Source organism: Oryctolagus cuniculus, chromosome 15, assembly GCF_964237555.1.
Source record: "Oryctolagus cuniculus chromosome 15, mOryCun1.1, whole genome shotgun sequence".
NCBI lineage: Eukaryota > Metazoa > Chordata > Mammalia > Lagomorpha > Leporidae > Oryctolagus > Oryctolagus cuniculus.
This window is the reverse complement of record NC_091446.1, coordinates 37,665,148-37,688,019: the sequence shown is the minus strand read 5'-3', so window position 1 is coordinate 37,688,019 and position 22,872 is coordinate 37,665,148. Positions and strand designations below refer to the sequence as shown.

The following is a 22,872-nucleotide window of genomic DNA, read 5'->3' as shown; positions in this document are numbered from 1 at the left end:
TTTTTGGCCTGGCAGAGTTAGACAGTGAGAGAGAGAGACACAGAGAGAGAGAGTTATAGACAGAGCGACAGAGAGAAAAGTCTTCCTTCCGTTGGTTTACTCCCCTAATGGCCGCTGTGGCCGGCGCTGCACCAATCCGAAACCAGGAGCCAGGAGCTTCTTCTGGGTCTCCCACATGGGTGCAGGGACCCAAGGACTTGGGTCATCTTCCACTGCCCTCCCGGGCCACAGCAGAGAGCTGGACTGCAAGAGGAGCAACTGGGACTAGTAGCCGGCGCCCCAACCGGGACTAGAACCCGGGGTGCCAGCACCACGGGTGGAGGATTAGCCAAGTGAGCCACAGCGCCAGCCCAAATACATCTTTTTTAAAAATAAGTAAGTCAATAAATAAGCTTCAGACTCCTACAGACAGTGTGAGTCTTGCTGAAGGCACTCATTAGTTGTAATAGGACCTTGGGCAAGTCATTGAATTTCTTTAAATTGCAGGTTCTTTACTGTAAAAAGAGGAAAATAATTCATGGGGTGGTTGTTAAGAATGAAAAGAGGTAATGCATATGTGTAAAGCACTCCGTATAGTACCTGCCCCTGGTAGGCCCCTAGGTCTTAGAAGAGGGTGTGATGCTACAATATTAGATGTGACTGGGCCGGCGCCGCTGCTCACTAGGCTAATCCTCCGCCTTGCGGCGCCGGCACACTGGGTTCTAGTCCCAGTCAGGGCGCCGGATTCTGTCCCGGTTTCCCCTCTTCCAGGCCAGCTCTCTGCTGTGGCCAGGGAGTGAAGTGGAGGATGGCCCAAGTGCTTGGGCCCTGCAGCCCATGGGAGACCAGGATAAGTACCTGGCTCCTGCCATCGGATCAGCGCAGTGCGCCGGCCGCAGCACACTGGCCGTGGCGGCCATTGGAGGGTGAACCAATGGCAAAAGGAAGACCTTTCTCTCTGTCTCTCTCTCTCACTGTCCACTCTGCCTGTAAAAAAAAAAAAAAAAAAAGATGTGACAGGAGTTTGTAGTGTTTATATTTTATTTTGTAAGCATTTGGAACTGCTAAAGAATGCTTAAGGAATGACATGATTAGAGTTATATTTTAGATGTGCGGGTAGCTCTCCTTGGTGAAGTGAGGCGGATTGGGGCAGCCAGCCGGGCTCGGAGCAGGGTCAGGATGGACAAGGACATGCTGACCACCCTGAAAATACTCATCATCAGTGAGAGTGGAATCAGCAAGTGCAGGGAGCAAGGAATTTCGTGGAACTTGTCAATTTCTGCATGTCCCCTGGACAAATGCAAGGCCAGCTTCAGAATTCCAGGGTTTCTCAGCAGCCAGCGGCTTCCTAGGATCTGTCTGCAGGGACTTCCAGGAGGCAAGAACAAAATGGGATGAAATACCTAAAGTCCTGAAAGACACACTATGACAGCCAAAAATACCATACCCAGCAAAGCTGTCCCTCAGAAATGAAGGAGAAAGACTTCCCAAGACAAGAAAAAACTGCAGGAATTCCTCACCACCCCAAAACAACCCTACAAGAAATGCTTAAAGGAGTCCTGCATTAGAAGTGAAGTGATGCTAAATTCCGTAAAGAAAACATACAGAAGGACTCTCTCACTAGAGCAGAAACATGAAAGGGAGTGTGACAGGCACTGTAGTACAACAGGTTAGGATGTTGCTTGGGACACCCACATCCCATATTGGAGTTCTGGTGTGAGTCCAGTTTCTCTGCTTCCAGTCTGGCTTCCTGGGAGGCAGCTGATGCTGGCAGAAGTACTTGCATCCCTGACACCCACTTGGGAGCCTCAGGTGGAGTTGTGGGCACCTGTCTTCAACCTGGCCCAACCCTGGCTATTGTGGGCATTTGGGAAGTGAGCCAGAGGACTCTAAAAAAAGTTGCCCTCAGAGAAGTATTAAGTAGAACAGTGGTTAGCAGGGTACCAGGAGGGCTGTGAGTTTAGGAGTTGTAGGTTCAGGCTAGTTAATGGATACAGTTATTCCAAATGGACCATCATACAATGTATGCCTGTAATGCAACATCATATTCAATCATATATATGCTTATGTGTAATTATGTGTTAATCAAAAAAGTCTATTAAAAACAATATTAAGATCTCATAAAATATCCTATAATTAAAATTAAGACAGATTCCTCAGGATGAGCATTGCCTTTTTTTTTAAATCTCCTTCTTCCCCCTCTCCTTTTTTCTACCCTTCCCTTTCTGCTTGCGTGCACGCTCTCACACACTCTCTCTCTCTCTCTCTCCCTCTCTCTCTGTAATGAAGCTTTGACCACATCATGTGCAGTTTTGTGAAGATGATGGCTGGGTCATTTCTGTAGGGCAGGGGCACTGTCTCACAGGTGTGCCCTGGGCCCTGGGTGTCCAGCTTAGCATGTCAGTTAGTTTTTAGTGATGGAGAAATCCATTAAACAATGTTTGACATTAAAAAAAAGAGTTGTCGCTCCCCCTCTTCGTGGGGGAACGACACTAAACCCTGCCTAGGCTTCATATCCGAGTCACGGCACCATTATGTCGCTCCCCCTCTTCGTGGAGGAACGACACTGAACCCTGCCTAGGCTTCATATCCGAGTCACGGCACCACTTGCTGCTCCTCCGCACGCGGAGCAGCCGCACCGGACCGGGCGCTTGTTGTTCCCTTTTTTTACAAGTCCTTTCTATAGTAAAGTAAGAATAAGTAAACAGCAAACTCCCAAAGCAAGAATGAGTAGAGAGAAATGAGAAAGAACGAAGTAACGAACTTCCCCGCGAACTCTCCAATGCACTCTCCAACCAACCCACACCACCATGCCGTCTCTCTCCTCCTATATAGTCCTCCTCCGCCAATCCCAACTCGGCTGCCCACACGCCGAGCACGCTGCTCTCCTCCAATCAGGAGCAGCTCCTGCAGCTTGTCAAGTTGGTGAGAGGCAGCTGGGTAGAAGCTGTTTACTCCTCTCCCAGCGCCATATTGTGGGAGAGCAGATGCATAGAATAAGTCTTAATTCCAGTAACAGTCTAGTCCGAGTTGCTCCCCACAAGAGTTATATTTTAGAAAGCTTGCTCTAGCCTTAATGTGGATGCTAGATTAGAAGAGGATTTAAAAATAACTAGAGGTGAGCATTTAGCCTAGCTGTTGAGACATTGGTTGGGACGCCTCTGTCTCATTTTGGACTAAAGTGCCCAACTCCATTCCTGACTCCGGCTTCCTGCTGATGCAGACCCTAGGGGGCAGCAGTGCTGGCTCAAGCAGTTGTATTTCTGCCACCCACATGGAAGAGCTGGATTGATTTTGAGGTTCCTGGCTGGGCTTTTCTGGCTTGGACCCCGAGCCTGAAGCTGTTGCAGGCATTTGGGGAGTAAAGCTGCAGTTAGGAGCTTGCTCACTCACCCTCTCTGTCTCTGCCTCTCAAGGTCAAAAATAAATAAAAAATAAAGTGAGACAATGGATTTTAATTTTAAAAAATAATCATGTTGAGGTGGTGAAGGTAGTGATTAGAGGCTGGAGAGGTGAGAGAGGTAAAGGGAGTTTGGATTAACAATAGAGGGGAAGCTGAGTATGGTTTATTGATTGTGACAAATATTTCATACTTACAAAATATGTGAATAGTCGGGGTAGCTGGATGAAGTATATGTAGGAACTCTTTGTACTACATGATTTTGGTTTTGTAAATTTGAAATTATTCTGAAATAAAAAGTTAACTTATATGTGTTGGTACAGAACACACTTTTTTTCTTTAAAAAAAAAAAAGATTTATTTATTTGAAAGCCAGGGTTACAGAAAGGCAGAGGCAGAGAGAGAGAGAGAAAGGGAGGTCTTCCATCTGCTGGTTCACTCCCCAAATGGCTGCACTGGCCGGAGCTGGGCATATCTGAAGCCAGGAGCTTCTTCCAGGTCTCCCACGCAGGTTCAGGGACCCAAGCACTTGGGCCATCTTCTACTACTTTCCCAGGCCATAGCAGATAGCTGGATTGGAAGTGGAGCAGCCAGGACTCAACTGACACCCATTTGGGATGCCGGCACTGCAAGTGGTGACTTTACTCACTATACCACAGCGCCAGCCTCATGAACACCTAGCATTCAAAAAGGTACATGTGAGTGCTAATGCGACAGCAGAAAAGATGATCAAATTTGTCCTTCTTTGATGAAAATATTTATCATTTTTATTAGTTGAATTTCCGGTGGTTCTTACAAATTCAGTGATCATTACTTTGTCCATTCAACATAGCATTTATGCTAATGTTTTTTAAAAATTGTGTTTTACTTAATATATTGACTAGTTTCATTTTGCTAATGAGAGGAATAAGAATTCAGAATACAGAGCTAAGGAGGTGAGTATTTGACTTAGCCATTAAAACATTAGTTGGTACGCTGCATCCTATATCAGAATACCTGGGTTTGAGTCCTGACTGGACTGGGAGGCAGCAGGTGATGGCTCAAGTAATTGGACCCATATCACCCATGTGGGAGGCCTAGATTGAGTTATCGACTCCATTCTGGACCTTTGGGTGGTGTACCAGGGAATGGAAACACTGTCTGTTTGCCTGCCTTTCTCTTCCTTGTCTCTCTGCCTCTCAAATAAATAAATAAATTTTAAGAAAATACAGACACAGAGGCACCAGTTAATTAAAAGATATATAAACTTTTTTTTCCAGAAAAGTTTGTATTTGGGCCTTAAGCCTTTGAAAATAAAGTTTAGAGACATAGCATACAAATACCACTGTAATACATATGAAATATTCTATCAACCTCTAAAAATTAACATAAACTTCAGTTTTCTCATAGTCAACAAAATAATGGCTGATTGCCAATTTTTTTAGGTAAGTTAGTTACAGCACTATAATTATTTTACAAGATATGTAAATTTAAATTTAGATTATCCATTTTCTGACATATTTACTTTTGGAAAGCAAAAACACTTGTCAGAATTGCTATGTTTTTTTGCCATTAAAGATTGTGGAAAAATTGCTTTCTATGCTTGAAGCTCTGGTTTAAACATATTTGGGAGTTAAGACCACCTCTTTGGGGGGTTTACTGGTCATTGTCAGGTAAATCTTGCTGGCACAATTAAGAAATAGGTGCTGGTAGGTTCTCTTCCTCTGCTTTTTCTTACAAGGAAAAAGTATGCATTCACTACCTTTTAATGAAGTGCAGGGAAACTACACAGAAGATATTATCTATAACGGGTGACTTTTCATCTGGGGAAAGTGCTGTGCTGCCCAACACCTCACAGTGCACAGGCTAGCCTTCACAGCAGAGTCACCCAGCCTAGAATGTCAGCGTCATGAGAGGGACAGTCCGCCAGCTAAGGGCAGCTACACTGTTTTGGTAATGAGGCCCTGTGTTAAGCAGAAATGAAGAACTCTTTAGTGTTAACTTTAGCTGTAGTTGTATATAAAGTGCCTTTCAAAGTGAATGTTTGGCTGGAGCCGTGCCCCACTTGGCTAATCTTCCGCCTGCAGCGCCAGTACACCGGGTTCTAGTCCCGGTTGGGGTGCCAGATTCTGTCCCAGTTGCCCCTCTTCCAGTCCAGCTCTTTGCTGTGGCCCGGGAGTGAAGTGGAGGATGGCTCGAGTCCTTGGGCCCTGCACCCGCATGGGAGACCAGGAGAAGCACCTGGCTCCTGGCTTCAGATTAGCGCGGTGCGCCGGCCACAGTGGCCACTGTGGGGTGAACCAACGGAAAAGGAAGACCTTTGTCTCTCTCTCTCACTGTCCACTCTGCCTGTCAAACAAACAAACAAACAAACAAAACACAAAGTGAATGTTCCACAGTGGAATCATAACTGCAGAACAGTCTTATTTCCTTATACTAATTGCCTGTGATTTTTCTGTAGTGGTTAATTGGATACGTTGAAATTATGCCATAATGAACATTGCTGCTTTTGGAAAAGGCCCATTTTATAATAAAGATTTCTTATTTATATTTATTTGAGAGGTAGACTTAACAGACAGAGAAAGGGAAAGACAGAGAGGAAAGGTCTTGCCTCTGCTGGGGTCTTGCATCTGCTGGTTCACTCCCCAGATGACTGCAGTGGAGCTGCGCCCATCCAAAGCCAGGAGCCAGGAGCTTCCTCTGGGTCTCCTATGTAGGTGCAGGGGCCCGAGCACTTGGGCCATCTTCTACTGTTTTCCCAGGCCATAGCGGACAGCTGGATTGGAAGAGGAACAGCCGGGATACAAACTGGCACCTATATGGGATGCCAGTGCTGCAGGCAGAAGCCCAGCCTACTATGCCACAGCACCAGCCCCGAAAATCTCCCCTTTTTCTTTTTTACAGATATAAAATAATGACTTGGAATAAATTATTCTGATGAATTGTGTTAAATTATTTAGTTACTCTTGGAAACTTAATAACATCAACCTTTGTTTTTAGCTCAACGGAAATAGATGATATGCTTAGAAAATCAACAAATCTGCTGCTGACCAGAACTTTGAGTAGCTGTTTACTGAACCTTATTAGAAAACCTCATATAGGTTTAACAGAGGTAGGTTAACAAGACAGATAAACCAAATGCGTTATTATATGAAACAATTATTATAAATTAAATTATTGCTCAATTTCATTCTATCTTTGTATTTTAAATTTGCTAGAATAAGCAGATTAAAAACATCTGTGTAAATTCAAGAAATGTAAGGGAAAAAGGTTTACATGAGGAATAATGAAAATATGAAATCTTATATTTGATTGCAAAACTTTAAATCAAGTCAAAAATCCTCATTTTTTTACTTGCTAAATGGATAAGATTTGAAAAGTACTATGAAAAGTCATTTAAAATAATTGGCAGTTAGACTTGGTATGTGTGTGTATGTATATATATTTAATATAAATATAAATATTAAGTATATATAATGTTTGTTAGCATTCATAAGCAGTATTTGCAGCAGGTTTTGAAAGTAGATAATCAGTTGTACCCTGGAATAGCAGAATTATGCAGCTTTCGTGTAATTGCTGGAAGTAATCATTCTATTTTTAAAAATCAGGTGGTTTTGCACACATATAACATACAACTCAGTACATTTTGTGTTTTCTAGTTAGTGCAGATCATCATAAACACAGCACACCTGGAACAAGCTTGTAAATACCTTGAGGACTTTATAACTAACATTACAAATATTTCTCAAGAAACTGTTCATACCACAAGACTTTATGGACTGTCTACTTTTAAGGTATGTAAAGAAGTGATCTAAAGTTTCATTTCAGTTGCTGTAATAAAACTTTAAAAAATTAAGACAATTTTGTTATATGTGTGATTTCATTATATCCCTAAAATTTTGGAGAGGTTATCATTGTTAATAATGAGGTAAATGTCAGTTCTTTTAAACATTTAATACTTCTTATTAAAATGGATAAAAGTATATTGATTTTTCTACACTGTGTCACATTTTACTCACGTTTTGACAACTAATGGTGGTACTGAATTGGTTTAACTGAATTTTCATTAATTTTTCACAGTTCAATAATTAATTTTATATGAGTGTATTTAGAAGTTAAAAATGTAAGACAGAGTACATAAATGTTAAATTTACTTTCCATCCTTTATTAGCTATGGTATGTAAAAAAATTGTTACTTGCCACTGAAATCATACTTTTTTCTAGAGGAAAAGATTTCTATTTATATAACACATGGGATATACCAGAAGATTAATTAATGATTGTTTTAAGCAGAATGTGAGAATAAATAATTTCACAAATTTGTTTTTATAAATTGTATTATTTTTGTTGGTTTAGAGTCATACAGCTGAGAAACTAGTATAATCTTAGTAATATAAATCGCTTTGTTGGGGCTGGTGTTGTGATGCAGCAGGTGTTTAGCTGCTGCCTGCAACACTGGTATCCCATGTGGGCGCCCATTCACGTCCCAGCTGCTCCACTTCCTTTCTAGCTCCCTGCTAACATGCCCAGTAAAACGCTGGAAGATGGCCCAACTGCTTGGACCTCTGCAACGCACATGAGAAACCCTGATGGAGTTCCAGGCTCTTGGCTTTGGGGTGACCCAGTGCCAGCCATTTGCAGCCATCTGGGAAGTGGGCTGGCAGATAGGCGATCTCTCTCTTTAACTCTGCCTCTCAAATAAATCATTTTTAAGGCTGAGTTACAGAGGCAGAGGCAGAGGCAAAGAGAGAGAGATCTTCCATCCTCTGGTTCACTCCCCAAATGGCCACAATGGCTGATGCTAGGCCAGTCGTAAGCCAGGAGCAAGGTGCTTCTTCCAGATCGCCCACACAGGTGCAGGGGTACAAGGACTTGGGCCATCTTCTGTGTTTTCGTAGGCCATGGCAGGGAGCTGGGTGAGAAGTGGAGCAGCCAGGGCTCAAACCGGTGCCCAGATGGGATGATGGCACTGCAGACAGTGGCTTGACTCGCTGTGCCACAGTACCAGCCCCTCAAGGGAATTTTTAAAAATATTTCTTTATTTATTATTACATTGTGGTGTAGTATGTTTCCTTCCCTTCTCTCTCTCTCCCTCTCTCTCTGTAACTGACTTTAAAAGAAATAATCTTAAAAAAAAAAAAAAAGATCCTCTTGCAATGAATAATTTCTTTTCTTTTTCTTTTTATTTATTTATTTTTTTGACAGGCAGAGTGGACAGTGAGAGAGAGACAGAGAGAAAGGTCTTCCTTTTGCCGTTGGTTCACCCTCCAATGGCCACCGCGGCCGGCGCACCACACCGATCCGATGGCAGGAGCCAGGTACTTATCCTGGTCTCCCATAGGGAGCAGGGCCCAAGCACTTGGGCCATCCTCTACTGCACTCCCTGGCCTCAGCAGAGAGCTGGAATGGAAGAGGGGCAACCAGGACAGAATCCGGCACCCCGACCGGGACTAGAACCCGGTGTGCCGGCGCTGCAAGGCGGAGGATTAGCCTAGTGAGCCGTGGTGCCGGTGAATAATTTCTTAACCCAATGGGGAAGCGCTTACTGATTCCTTGTCTATAAGATGGACTTGATAGTTTATCCTCATTATTCTTTCCAAGAGTTTTCTGTTGAAGAGGATTATCATCTTCCTACTCTTGCTGTATAATAAATTACCCAACTGATCTTCTAAAATTATATTGTAATAGTTTACATTTTAGAAATTCAACAGCCAGGGCTGGGCCACACTGAACCCTGGAGCCAGGAACTCAATCCATTCTCCCGTGTGGATAGCAGGGACTCAAAAACTTGAGCCATCACCTGCTACCTTCTTAGGGAGCTGGATCAAAAATGGGGCCAGGACTTGAACCAAGCACTCTGATGCAGTACACAGGCCTCTCAAGTGGTATCTCACCTGTTGTGCCAGATGTCTGCCTGTTAATGTTAATACTTACCAAGACATCAGAAAAATGAAGTCCAGAAGCAAGCCTGTGTTCCTAAAATTATTTGCCTGGCCCCTCACTCTTAAGCTGTTCTGGTCATTCTTAAGTTTGTGTAGTCATACTGATGGATGAGTCAGTGAACTTATAAAATTAGTTATTAAAACAGAGGCTGACCTGAAAAAGCTGTCATTCATTTATTAAGGTTATTTAGTATAGTGGTGAAAAGCATGTGTTCTGGAGTTAGCCTGCTGTGTGGCTTGGGCAAGTTCCTTAGTCTTAAAATAAGAGGAACAATATAATACCTACCTCATGATTATGATGAATTTTAAAGGAAATAGCAGAAAGCCATTCATTGTACATCATTTATTCTGTGAGCCCTCTGTTAGACTTTGAGGATACAAAACTGTGTCTTCTCTTAAGAACTCATAGGGAAAAAAATATAAAGCATACTTAACAGGGGCCGGCACTGTGGCACAGTGGGTTAAAGCCCTGGCCTGCAGCACTGGCATCCCATATGGGTATTGATTTGAGTCCCGCCTGCTTTCTTCTGATTCAGCTCCCTGCTAATGGCTTGGGAAAGCAGCAGAAGATGGCCCAAGTGCTTAGGTCCCTGTACCCGTGTGGGAGATCCAGAAGAACCTCCTGGCTCCTGGCTCCTAGCTCCTGGCTTCGGCCTAACCCAGCCATGGTCGTTTCAGCCATTTGAGGAGTAAATCAGTGGATGGAAGATCTCTCTCTCCCTGACTCTACCTCTCTCTCTAATTCTGCCTATCAAATAAATAAAAAAAAAATCTTTTAAAAAATATGCTTAGCGGCCGGCGCCGCGGCTCACTTGGCTGATCCTCCACCTGTGGCGCCGGCACCCAGGTTCTAGTCCTGGTTAGGGCGCCGGATTTTGTCCTGGTTGCTCCTCTTCTGGTCCAGCTCTGCTGTAGTCTGGGAGGGCAGTGGAGGATGGTCTGGGTGCTTGGGCCCTGCACCCGCATGGGAGACGAGGAAGAAGCACCTGGCTCCTGGCTTCGGATCAGTGCAGTGCACTGGCCGTAGCGGCCATTTGTGGGGTGAACCAACGGAAAAAAGGAGGATCTTTCTCTCTGTCTCTCTCTAAAAAAAAATATGTGTATATATATATATATATGCACACACGCACACACACACACATATATATATGCTTACCAATATAAGTACCATAATACAGGTATTGTACAGCTTTTGAACATTTATTTATCCAAGGACAAATTCTTAGCTTTTATATTGGATTTGTTATAATCTAATTTCTCTTTATTGTTTTCTCTATCCTTATATTCTTGTGTCATTCGTATCTTGTCTCAAAGGAATTTACTAAGGCTTAGAATTCTAAGAATGTTTAATTGTTAATAAATTAATATGTGGCAGGCCCTGCGACTCACTTGGCTAATCCTCCACCTGCAGTGCTGGCACCCCAGGTTCTAGTCCCGATTGGGCGCCGGTTCTGTCCCGGTTGCCCCTCTTCCAGTCCAGCTCTCTGCTGTGGCCCAGGAAGGCAGTGGAGGATGGCCCAAGTCCTTGGGCCCTGCAGCTGCACGGGAGACCAGGAGAAACACCTGGCTCCTGGCTTCAGATCAGCGCAGCATGCCCGTGGGGGATGAACCAATGGAAGGAAGACCTTTCTCTCTGTCTTTCTCTCACTGTCTAACTCTGCCTGTCCAAAAATTAAAAAAAAAAAAAAAATTAATATACTTACTGAGTACTCTGATTAAAACACGAATTGTTGACATCTTGGGGTCTTCAGGCAATTTTTATTGCCAGATAAAAGTCAAAGAACCTAACATACTGGGACATGACACTCAAATTTGGGGATCTTGGAACTATATTTCTCAAAATCTGCCTGTTGAGAGAGAATGTTTAGAACTGTCATGTCTGGTTCCATCTTGCAGAGTTATAAATAAATTTAATTAAAAGTAGAACTGGAATTGCATCCCCTTTGGTGAGTTTCCTTGGAAATCTGAAAATCAAGTTCAGCCTTTACAAATAGCAGAGCATTCTTTTTTTTTAACTTTTATTTAATAAATATAAATTTTGAAAGTACAACTTTTGGATTATAACTGTTTTTCCCCCTATAACCTCCCTCCTACCCACAACCATCCCATCTCCTACTTTCTCTCCCATCCCACCCCTCATTAAGATTCATTTTTAACTAATAGTAGAGCATTCTTTTGTTTTGTTTTGTTTTCATAACTCATTCAAGTCTTTTTTTTTTTAAGATTTATTTATCTATTTGAAAGGTAGAATTAAAGAGAGAGAGGAAGATACACAGAGAGATCTTGATCCGCTGTTGTTTCACTCCCCAAATTGCTACAAGAGCTGGGACTGGACTAGATCAGGAACCTGGAACTCCATCTGGGTCTCCCACATGGGTCTAGGGGCCCAAGCACTTGGGCCATCTTCCAATGCTTTCTCAGGCACATTAGCATGGAACTGAATGGAAAGTGGAGCAGCTGGGACTCAAACTGGCACCCAGATGGGTTGCCAACCTGTAGATGACAGCTTAACCCATTGTGCCACAAGGCCATTCCAATTTTTCTGTTTTCTAATGTGAGAACAAGAACTATGTTGTGCTCATTGCTTATAGATCACGTATTCTTCAGTTCTAACTTTTTATCTATTTCAAGAGAAATTTATGTTGAACTGTGATATGGGGAAGTACTTCTACAGGGAGAATTGTTGAGTCAGTGTTAAAATAAGTTACTAAGGGACATTGGGGAATTTCCATTCCTAGTGAATTGTCAGTCTGTTCCTGATTTCACAGAGATGATTAAGTACAGCCTTGATTACAGACTTTAAATTGGATTGCTTAGTTAATGTCTTAGCCCAGTGCTTTTCAGTCCATTGATCCTATAAAATATATTCCTAGTTGCTTGATGATTCTGGAAATGAGCTCTTACATGAATCCTTCACCCATACCTCCATTTGTTTTCGTTCTAGGAAGCATGTATGCACACCCTAAGTGCCTAATATTCGGTCACTTATGTTTACTTTATGAAGTATTGTCTAGACTTGTCAGATTACTTCACTGTGCCAAATCTGTGAGTGATGTAAAAGAGGCACAGTTAATGATTCCTTCCCTGCAGCAGTACCTCAACTTTTTGAAATGAACCTGGATTCACACAGAGCTACTTAAAAGTGGGACTTCTAACCGGAAAAAAAAAAAAATGTGTATCAGACTAGAGGAGGAAGTGAGAATACTATTCCCTTTCTTTTTAGAAAGAGACTTGGAGGTTTTTCATTCTAAAAACTGTATTATTTGAGAGGCAGAGAGACAGAGATCTCCTCTCTGCTGATTCACTCCCCAAATGCCCCCTAGAGCTGGAGCTGAGCTATGTCAAAGCCGGGAGCTGGGAACTCAATCCAAGTCTCAGACATAGGTGGCAGGTACTTGAGCCATCACCTGCTGCCTCACAGAGTCCACGTTAGCAATAAGCTGGAATTTGGAGTGGAGTCAGTACGTGGACCCAGGTACTCATATACGGGATGTGGGCATCTGTTAGGTTATTGCTGGGCTAAATGCCCTAGCCCCATTCCCTTTTTAATCTATGTGGTAGAAAAATTCTCTCGGGCATCAGAGATCTTTAACTTAACTCCATGGAGTTTTTCCCAACTCCATGCCAACTCTGAAGAGTTCTTGCCTTTTAATCCTGGTTCCAACTGTAAGTGGGACCATGGTGCTATGATACAATAGGGAAAAAAAAAAAAAACATGAAAAGTAGCTGGGTGAATCAGTACTCCACTGACAATGAGAAGCATAAGCAAGCAAATCGTCCATGTTTTGATTGTTTTTAAGTAGCAAATATAAGAATGAAACAACTCCTCTTATCACATTGACATCAACAATATCTAATAGAACTTATTTATATGGTTTTAAAAATTACAGTTTTTAACAAATTATGATTCTTCTATCCATCTCATCATTATACCCTTTCCCCTATCATAACTAAGTAATAGATTTTATTGTTTATTCTTACCTTTTTTTCCTCCTCTGTCATTTGTGCAGTAGTGATACTGGGTTGGATACCATATGCTATGTAACTAACTTTAGAAATTTATGAATCAGGATCATGGATATTTGGCATATTGTTCCTTGAATTAGAGCAAGAAGAAATTAGCAATAGAGGATAAGGATACCTTTGTCATAACAGTGTCAACCTAGTGTTTATATTCTTTTTTAAGATTGATTTATTTATTTGAAAGGCAGAGTTTATTTATTTATTTGAAAGGCAGAGTTAGAGAAAGAGACAGAGTGAGCTTCTATCTGCTGGATCACTCCACAAATGGCTGCAATGACCAGGGCTGGGCCAGGCTGAAGCCAGGAGCCAGGAAGATTCTTCTGGGTATCCCATGTAGGTGCAGGGGCCCAAGCATTTGGGCCATCTTCTGCTGCTTTTGCAGGTGCATTAGCAGGGAGCTGGATCAGAAGTAGAGCACCTGGAACTCAAACCAGCACTCACATGGGATGCTAGCGCTGCAGGCTGTGGCTTAACCCACTACACCACAACACCAACCCTGTGTTTAGAGTTTTAAAAAAGATTTATTTATTTATTTGAAAAGCAGAGTTACAGAGAGAGGGAAAGACACACAGAGAGATCCATCTTCCATCTGCTGATTCACTCCCTAAATGGTCACAATAACCAGGGCTGGGCCAGACCAAAGCCGGGAGCTAGGAACTTCATCCAGGTCTCTCATGTAGGTGCAGCTGCTTTCCCAGGCACATCAACAGGGAGCTAGATAGGAAGAGGAACAGCCAGGACTCGACCCAGCACCCATATGGGATGCTGGTGTTGCAGGCGGCGACTTTACCTACTATGTTACAACAGCACCCTCCCATGTTTAGATTTTTTAAGGTATAGAAAAATACCATAGAAGTGCCCCACTTGCTCTTAATGAGTAAAAATTAAATGTCATCTTTTTTGTTAAACGTTCAATAAAATGTTTCAGTTAATATACTTCTATTAATTGGGACTATTAACAGAAAATTGACAGGAACTGACAGAAAAACCAACTGAAACTTTTCTAAACAATAAAAGGAAGAGTCTTGACCTCTGTTATGCAAAGTCTGAGTATGGGGCAGATTTCAGGTGAAGCTGAAGCCTGCTGCTCAGATGTCAGCAAGGAGTTCCTGCATCTTTTAACCCCTCTGCAGTCTGGCTTCATCTTCAGAATACACAAGGTGGTCTTGCTGCTCTGGGCTCTCTCCTTCTGGTAGCAAAATAGCTGCCTTGTTAGATTTCCAAACCTCACATTCTCATATCCTACAAGAGAGTATCTCTCTCTTCCATCTGCTAGGAATTCCTTCCATGTCAAGGGGTGGGAATTGCTCACTGACTCAGACTTAACAGGATTCATCCTTGGGACTAGATGTGAGTGTAGGTACACTCCTACCCAAACCACATGGTTGTGAATAAGGGTAGTGTGATTTCCCAAAACATTATGGGACTGTTCCAAGAACAGGGATTGAATAATAGACAGCAAATCTTAGCTATTATTCAGAACACACACACTGAAAATATAGGAAGTCCAGGTAGAATTTGTGCATGTGATTGTTTTTTTAATTTTTTTTAATTTTTTTATTTTTTGACAGAGTGGACAGTGAGAGAGAGAGACAGAGGAAAAGGTTTTCCTTTGCCGTTGGTTCACCCTCCAATGGCCACCACGGCCGGCACGCTGCGGCCGGCGCACTGCGCTGATCCGATGGCAGGAGCCAGGAGCCAGGTGCTTCTCCTGGTCTCCCATGGGGTGCGGGGCCCAAGTACTTGGGCCATCCTCCACTGCACTCCCTGGCCACAGCAGAGAGCTGGCCTGGAAGAGGGGCAACCGGGACAGAATCCGGCGCCCCGACTGGGACTAGAACCCGGTGTGCTGGCGCCGCAAGGCGGAGGATTAGCCTAGTGAGCCGCAGCGCCAGCGCATGTGATTGTTTTAATTTAAAAGTTCCTTGAGGGGGCTGACTCTGGCACATCGGGTTAAGCTGCTGTCTGCAGTGTCAGCATCCCATCTGGGCACCAGTTCAAGTCCCAGCTGCTCTGCTTCTGTTCCAGCTCCGTGCTAATGTGCCTGGGAAAGCAGCAAAGGAAAGCCCAAGTCCTTTGGCCCAAGCACCCATGTGGAAGACCCAGAAGAAGCTTCCAGGCTCCTGGCTTCAGTCTGACTAGCTCCAGCCATTGCGGCCATTTGGGGAGTGAACCAGCAGTTGGAAGATTTCTCTCTGTGTCTCTCTCCTCTCTCTCTCTTAACTCTGACTTTCAGATAAATAAATCTTTAAAAAGAAATGTTTCTTGGGTTCTGTTTATACTATATTTTATTTTTAAAGATTTATTTCATTTATTTGAAAGGCAGAGTCACAGAGAGAAAGAAAGGGAGAAATACAGGGATGTCGCTCCCCCTCTTCGTGGAGGAGCAACACAAGACCCTGCGCTGTTCTTTCGTCTGCTCGGCCCTCCCCGGGTTTGCTGCTGGTTCTTCCCGGGTTGGCTACTATCCCTTCCACCTCCGTGGAAGGGCAGTTCCCCCTGGCCACATTCCCCACTTCCGCAGGGGAGCGGCACACCGCCGGCCGGCTCTCTCGGGGGCTGCACAGGTGTTCCTTCAGCTAGATGTTCCCCTTAGATGTTCCCCATAGATGTTCCTGGTGCATGCCGTCTCTCTCCTCCTTTATAGTCCTCCTCCGCCAATCCCAACTCGGCTGCCCACACGCCGAGTACGCTGCTCTCCTCCAATCAGGAGCAAGTCCTACAGTTTATTAGTTGAACTGGAGGCAGCTGTGCGGAAGCTGTTTACTTCTCTCCCAGCGCCATATTGTGGGAGAGCAGATGCATAGAATAAGTCTTAATTCCAGTAACTCAGTCCAGTCCGGATGCTCCCCACAGATCCCCCTTTCTTTTTATTTTTGGCGTTGATACGCGCCTGTCTTCGGTTGTGAGGAGGTTTTTAGGCGCTGATGCGTGCCTGTGTTCGGTGCCCTGCAGCACATGCTCTGGTCGAGCCTGCAGGGGCTTACAAGCCCTATCAGGCAAACCGAATCCAAGCCTTCTCATTGCCTTTTTGTGGGGAGGCCTTACTGATGTTAATTCGTGCCTGTCTTCGGTGACCTGCGGCGCATAAGCTGCTAGCCGCCGCAGGTGCTCATCGTGCTCATCGCCTCACTTAATCAGGCAGACCGAATCCAAGCTCTCACATTGCAGTGTTGTAGGGAGGCCTTTCTATTTCTCTATTTCTCTATCTCCGGGCATTCCTATTTCTCCCATTTTACTTCTATCTTCCAGCATTCCTATTTCTCTTTTACTTCTGTTTCTCTTATCCCTGCGGCTTCCCGCTCTCATTCTTATCCCCGCGGCTTCCCGGCTGCGCCCGCCCCGAGGCTGCTTCTCGGCAGCTTTCCGGCTGAGCCGCTTCAGCCCGCGCCTCTCTCATCTGCGCAGCTTCCCGGCTTTGCGCGGCTTGGCTTCGCGCGCTCCGCGGTCTCCACGACCTTCGCGTCTGCACCACGGCCTACGCCAGCCCCGTTCCCTATCTATTCACGCCCCGTGCTCTCTCTGCACGCGGCGGCTTCCGCGAGTAACAGCGTAGCTTACGTGTCCGCCACTAGCATTCAATCTAAGTTCCCCGGGCTAGCCTGGCGAATTCAACCCAGCTTACGTCTCCGCCCCACGGTTTGGCTTCCCGTCCTTTGCTCCCCGGGCTAATCAGACGGATCCCAATCTGGCTTACGTTTCAGCTTCTGGTTTCAACTTTTCGCCCCCTATTCCCGGGCTAACTTGAGAATCCCAAAGTGGCTTTCGTATCCGCCTTGGCCTGCCCCCCGCGGCTTCAATTTCCCTAACATTTTTCTCTACCCGGTATGTTTCCCCAAGCTTTCCTCCAACAATACTCCTCCCTCATTTCTCCTGGCCTCTCCCCACAATCCGCATCCGAGTCTGTTTGTTCTAGCTTTCACTTTCGCTTTCGACCTTAGAGATTTCTCCCAGCTTCCCCCCGTAGTCCGTATCTGAGTCTATGCCTAGGCTTTCAACAGCTTCCTCCGGCACCTCTTTCGTCCGGCTTTTCCCTAGGCTGTTTGCTAGTCTCTCTCTCCGGTATTTTCCCTAGGCTGTTTGCTAGTCTCTCTCTCCGATATTTTCCCAGTTCTTCCCGTTTCTTCCCTCCTAAGTTTGCTATCCGTCCTAAGTTTCCTATCCGAGCTAGGTTTCCTATCCGAGTCACGGCACCATTATGTCGCTCCCCCTCTTCGTGGAGGAACGACACTAAGCCCTGCCTAGGCTTCATATCCGAGTCACGGCACCATTATGTCGCTCCCCCTCTTCGTGGAGGAACGACACAGGACCCTGCGCTGTTCTTTCGTCTGCTCGGCCCTCCCCGGGTTTGCTGCTGGTTCTTCCCGGGTTGGCTACTATCCCTTCCACCTCCGTGGAAGGGCAGTTCCCCCTGGCCACATTCCCCACTTCCGCAGGGGAGCGGCACACCGCCGGCCGGCTCTCTCGGGGGCTGCACAGGTGTTCCTTCAGCTAGATGTTCCCCTTAGATGTTCCCCATAGATGTTCCTGGTGCATGCCGTCTCTCTCCTCCTTTATAGTCCTCCTCCGCCAATCCCAACTCGGCTGCCCACACGCCGAGTACGCTGCTCTCCTCCAATCAGGAGCAAGTCCTACAGTTTATTAGTTGAACTGGAGGCAGCTGTGCGGAAGCTGTTTACTTCTCTCCCAGCGCCATATTGTGGGAGAGCAGATGCATAGAATAAGTCTTAATTCCAGTAACTCAGTCCAGTCCGGATGCTCCCCACAGAGGGAGAGCAATCTTCTATCTGCTGGTTCACTCCCCAAATGGCTGCAATGGCTGGAGCTAGTCAGACTGAAGCCAGGAGCCTGGAAGCTTCATCCAGGTCTCCCACGTGGGTACAGGGGCCAAGCGTTTTAGCCATCCTCCGATGCTTTCCCAGATGCATTAGCAGAGAGCTGGATAGGAAGTGTAGCAGCCAGGTCTCGAACCCGCACCACGATGGGATCCTGGTGTCACAGGAGTTAGCTTTACCTGCTATGCCACAATGCTGGCCCTTTATTATTTTTTAACAGATTTTATTTTCTATTTTAGTTTTTTTTATTTTTAATTCCATTTTATGTGAAATGCAGAGACAGATGGAGAGAGATCTTCCATATACTGGTTCACTCCCCAGATGCCAGCATTGGCCCGGCTAAAACCATAAACATGGAACTCAGTCCACATCGCCTACATGGGTGGCAGGGATCCAAGTACTTAAGCCATCATTTGATGCCTCATAGGGTATATGCTCACATAAGGTTGGATTGGAAGCAACAAAGCTGGGACTCAAACCAGGCACTCTGATATGGGATGTGGGTGTCCCAAATGATGACTTGACCATTGTGCCAAATGCCCACCCTGATAGCATTTATTTCCTTTTTTTTTTTATTTTATTTTTTTTTTTTATTTTTGACAGGCAGAGTGGACAGTGAGAGAGAGAGACAGAGAGAAAGGTCTTCCTTTGCCGTTGGTTCACCCTCCAATGGCCGCCGCGGCCGGCGCGCTGCGGCCGGCGCACCGCGCTGATCCGATGGCAGGAGCCAGGAGCCAGGTGCTTTTCCTGGTCTCCCATGGGGTGCAGGGCCCAAGCACCTGGGCCATCCTCCACTGCACTCCCTGGCCACAGCAGAGGGCTGGCTTGGAAGAGGGACAAGCGGGACAGAATCCGGCGCCCCGACCGGGACTAGAACCCGGTGTGCCGGCGCCGCTAGGCGGAGGATTAGCCTAGTGAGCCGCGGCGCCGGCCACATTTATTTCTTGTACACGGAAATAAAAAGTAGTTTGCAAATTTAGTAGATCCATTTATGCCTACAGAGGGAACTGTTTCTTTAACAAGCAAAGGAAGAGTTAATTACTTTAAATTTTATTTTCCAATTAGTAGTTTCTCACTGTCAGGTGACGTCTTGAGAACTGAGTCTATTTTGAATTCAGCAGTAAAACTCCAAAACTAATTTTTTTATTAACAATCTCTTAAGTCACAATTAATAATCATCTATTACACATGTCTCACCAATATTTCAGCTTATCTCTGGGTACAAGTACGGGGGAGGTTACATGCAAAGCTTTTCTTTCTTTACTTGCTCTTATTTCTTTAAAATAAAATGTAGTTAGTTCAGGCAGCTATAAGGATCAAAGGCACGTATGTTTTCTAATGATTATATTTGTCAGGATTATAAAATAAGCAGAACTGTTACTCCCTAGGAAAGTCCTTTCAAGTGTTGTCTTTAAAACATGTTCCTACTCAGAACTGCCATCTGAGGTTTGTCTTTCACACGGCAAAGCCACTGACCCGCCGACTTAGATTTCTTTGCTCACTATTACAGCCTGGGGAAAACATTAATAACATCTTAAAATTTTAAATACCTTCTTCCCAATTTTTTAACATCTTGGGAAAAATTTATCTTAACCTGGGTAGTTTATAGTAAAAATGGGACCTGCTGTTGGTGTAACCTCAGGAAAGTACTGTTCAGCTAAGTGCCAGAGAGCAACAGCCAAAGGTGATGCATGCCTGTGTTCCCTCCTTTGTTTCTACCTAGCTACTTTTCAGAAATTCTTATTTTCTGAACTAGTTTATCACAACACTAAACAGGAAATCCAGAAAGCATAGAATTACTTCATTTGACTTTAATGTGAATAGTTTCCTCATTTTTTTCCTTCCTTCAGATAAAATGTTTTGTTTTCCCTCATGGCTTCAAGACTTGTAAATATTTGGTTGCTCCCACTTCCTTAAACAAAGATTTATAAAAGTTAATTTGCTAAAGATGTAAAGATAACTGAAATAATTGAGAATTGACTTCTTTGCCATTTTCTGAAACTCTTCTGATTTTTTCTGTTAAGTAAATGGAAGTATGGGCTACTTCTTCATTCTTTGTTATTAACAAGGATGGTGATTTTTAAAATACTCATAGCTTCAAATGCTTTGATACTTCTCTCATTGAGAAGTGGGGGTCTGAGTGCCTTCATCCTTCTCTGGGAAAACTTGTACTGCTTTTACTTTTAATAGAGTACAGTGAAAATAATGTGAAATTTCTCAGAATAGAAGAAAAGACAACATAGCTTCCACCTTCTTCTTCTTCTTCTTTTTTTTTTTTTTTTTTTTTTTTTTTTGAAGATTTATTTGGGGGCCGGTAAAGCTGGCATCCCATATGGGCACTGGTTAGAGTCCCGGCTGCTTCGCTTCCGATCCAGCTCTCTGCTATGGCCTGGGACAACCCAAGTCCTTGGGCCCCTGCACCCGCCTGGGAGGCCTGGAAGAAGCTCCTGGCTCTTGGCTCCTGGCTTCCGATCAGTGCAGCTCCGGCTGTTGTGGCCATTTGGGGAGTGAACCAGCGGATGGAAGACCTCTCTCTCTCTCTGCCTCTCCTTCTTTCTCTCTGTAACTCTGACTTTCAAATAAATAAAGAAAGAGTTACAAAGAAAGAAGGAGAGAGTTCTTCCATCAGCTAGTACACTCCCCAGATAACCCCAAACGGCCGGTGCTGGGCATGGCCAAAGCCAAGAGCCAGGAACTTCATCTGGGTCTCTCATGTGAGTGGCAAGGGACCATATGCCTGGACCATGTTCCACTGCTTTAACCAGGCCATTAGCAGGGAGCTGTATTGGAAGCGAAGCAGCTGGGACATGAACCAACACCCCTCTGGGATGCTGGTGTTCCAGATTGCGGCTTAATCCACTATGCCACAATGCCTGCCCCAGCTTCCACCTCCTGAGCATGGGGCATTGGACACACATGCTTGGAGCTCCTTGCTCCGTGTGAGAAGTCCAGTTACTCTGCAGCTGTGAGGCAGCCAAGCCACACAAAGAGCTGCCCACCCCAGGTGCCAGATGTACTGGGGTCTTCAAAAAGTTTATGGAAAATGTATGAAAAAAATACATGGATTTCACTTTTTGGGTACTAAAATAAACTTATTTTTAATTGCATTTTCCACAGACTTTCTGAGGTGCTCTTGTAGGAGAGAAGCCGCCAGATGAATCTGACCCCAGCTGTTAGAGTCCTAGACCCAGCCTTCAAGTTGTTCCAGCTGGGGTCTCAGACATTGTAAACAAAGTTTCCTACCCAGCAGAACCTATGAGCATAATAAATGCTTGTGATTTGAAGCCAGTAATTTTTGGATTATTTTGCTACTCAAGAAGATTACCTGGAACAGCAAAAGACATAAACACTGTGCTAGCCTCCTGTTTTCCCGTGTTACCAGACAGCTTTTCCTCTATGAAGTTTTCTTCCTAGTCCACAGAATCTCTCCTGGTTTGCTACATGTTCATACTCTTGGTAGTCAGTATGAATTTGTTCATATTTACTCATTCTGTAATTATTTTATTTGTGGTTACTTTTCCATGTTCAATGGATTATAAATTTTTTCAAGACAGGAGTGATTTCTTCATTCATTTAACAAGTACTCATTTACTGCCTCCTAGGTGGCAAGCACTGTTGTAGGTGCTGGAGATAATATCAGTGGACAGACAGACACCAGGTTCTTGCCTTAATCTTGCTTACCTTTCAGTCGATGTTTTGTCCTGCCTCCACTCAGAGTGCTGAATTTATAGTCACTGACAGTGTTACTGATTAACACTAGGTAAGCTTCTCAATGTTAACATTTTTCTGAGGCAATTCGTATCACATTAGAAAGTGTAATAGAGACTAATAGCTTAAGTTACTACAAGTAGCTATTTTGAGTACTCATTTTGCTGCTACCATCTTTGGCAGTGCTTCAGTAAAATTTCAGTTAATACCATTAACACTGACTTTTCTTTAATTTCTGTTTTATGTAAAATTCTCATTATTTTTACTTTCTTCTATAGATGAAGAGAGGCACTGTTGGAACTTTTTAAAAAATTAATCTGTTTAAAAGGCAGAGTAACAGGGTTGAGGGAGGGGAGAAAGAGATTTCCAGAGAGAGAAAGAGATCTTTCATCTGCTTATTCACTCTTCAAATGGCTGCAATGGCCAGGATTGGGCTAAGCTGAAGCCAGGAAACAGGAACTGCATCAAGGTCTCCCATGTGAATGGCAGGCGCCCAAGTGCTTGAGCCATCATCTGCTGCTTTTCCAGGCACATTAGCAGGGAGGTGGATTAGAATTGGAGCAGCCAGGACTCCAACCCAGTAAATGGAAGATTGATCTCTGTTTCTTTCTCACTCTTAATTTCTGCTGGCCGGCGTGGCAAGTTATCAACCCTTTTTAAGGTGATACAAAGAATTCCTGGTGTTTGGTGCTGTGGTGAAAATGCCCTCATCCTTTTTTGGGGTGCCTGGTCTTAGTTGCAGCTCTGCCTCGGATTCCAGCTTCATGTTGATGTGCAACCTGGAAGGCAGCATGTGATGGCTCAAGTACTTAGGTCTCTGCTACTCATGTGCAAGTTCTAGATTTAATTCCTGGTTCCTGGCTTAGGCCTGGCCCAGTCCCAGTTGTTGTAGGCATTTGGGGAGTATACCTAGAAGATGGAAATCTCTGTGTCTCCCTCTTTTTTTTCCCCTCTTTACCTTTCAAATAAATAAAAAGTAAAAAGAAAAAAGAATTCCAGGATCTTGG

The 22,872-nt window shown here is 44.4% G+C and overlaps 1 protein-coding gene across 10 annotated transcripts in view; it reads left to right on the top strand.

Annotated features, from left to right (window-relative positions):
- EXOC6 (exocyst complex component 6) overlaps positions 1-22,872 on the top strand; it is a 324,395-nt gene that overhangs the window by 225,077 nt on the left and 76,446 nt on the right. For all 10 annotated transcript variants that reach the window (XR_011382367.1, XM_051823933.2, XM_070057614.1 and 7 more), the window contains 2 exons: positions 6,358-6,469; positions 7,017-7,151. Coding sequence is in view for 9 of the 10 variants with exons in the window: in XM_051823933.2 (XP_051679893.2) it covers positions 6,358-6,469; positions 7,017-7,151 (247 nt within the window). In the remaining variant the exon portion in view is untranslated. The remainder of the gene's footprint in view (positions 1-6,357; positions 6,470-7,016; positions 7,152-22,872) is intronic.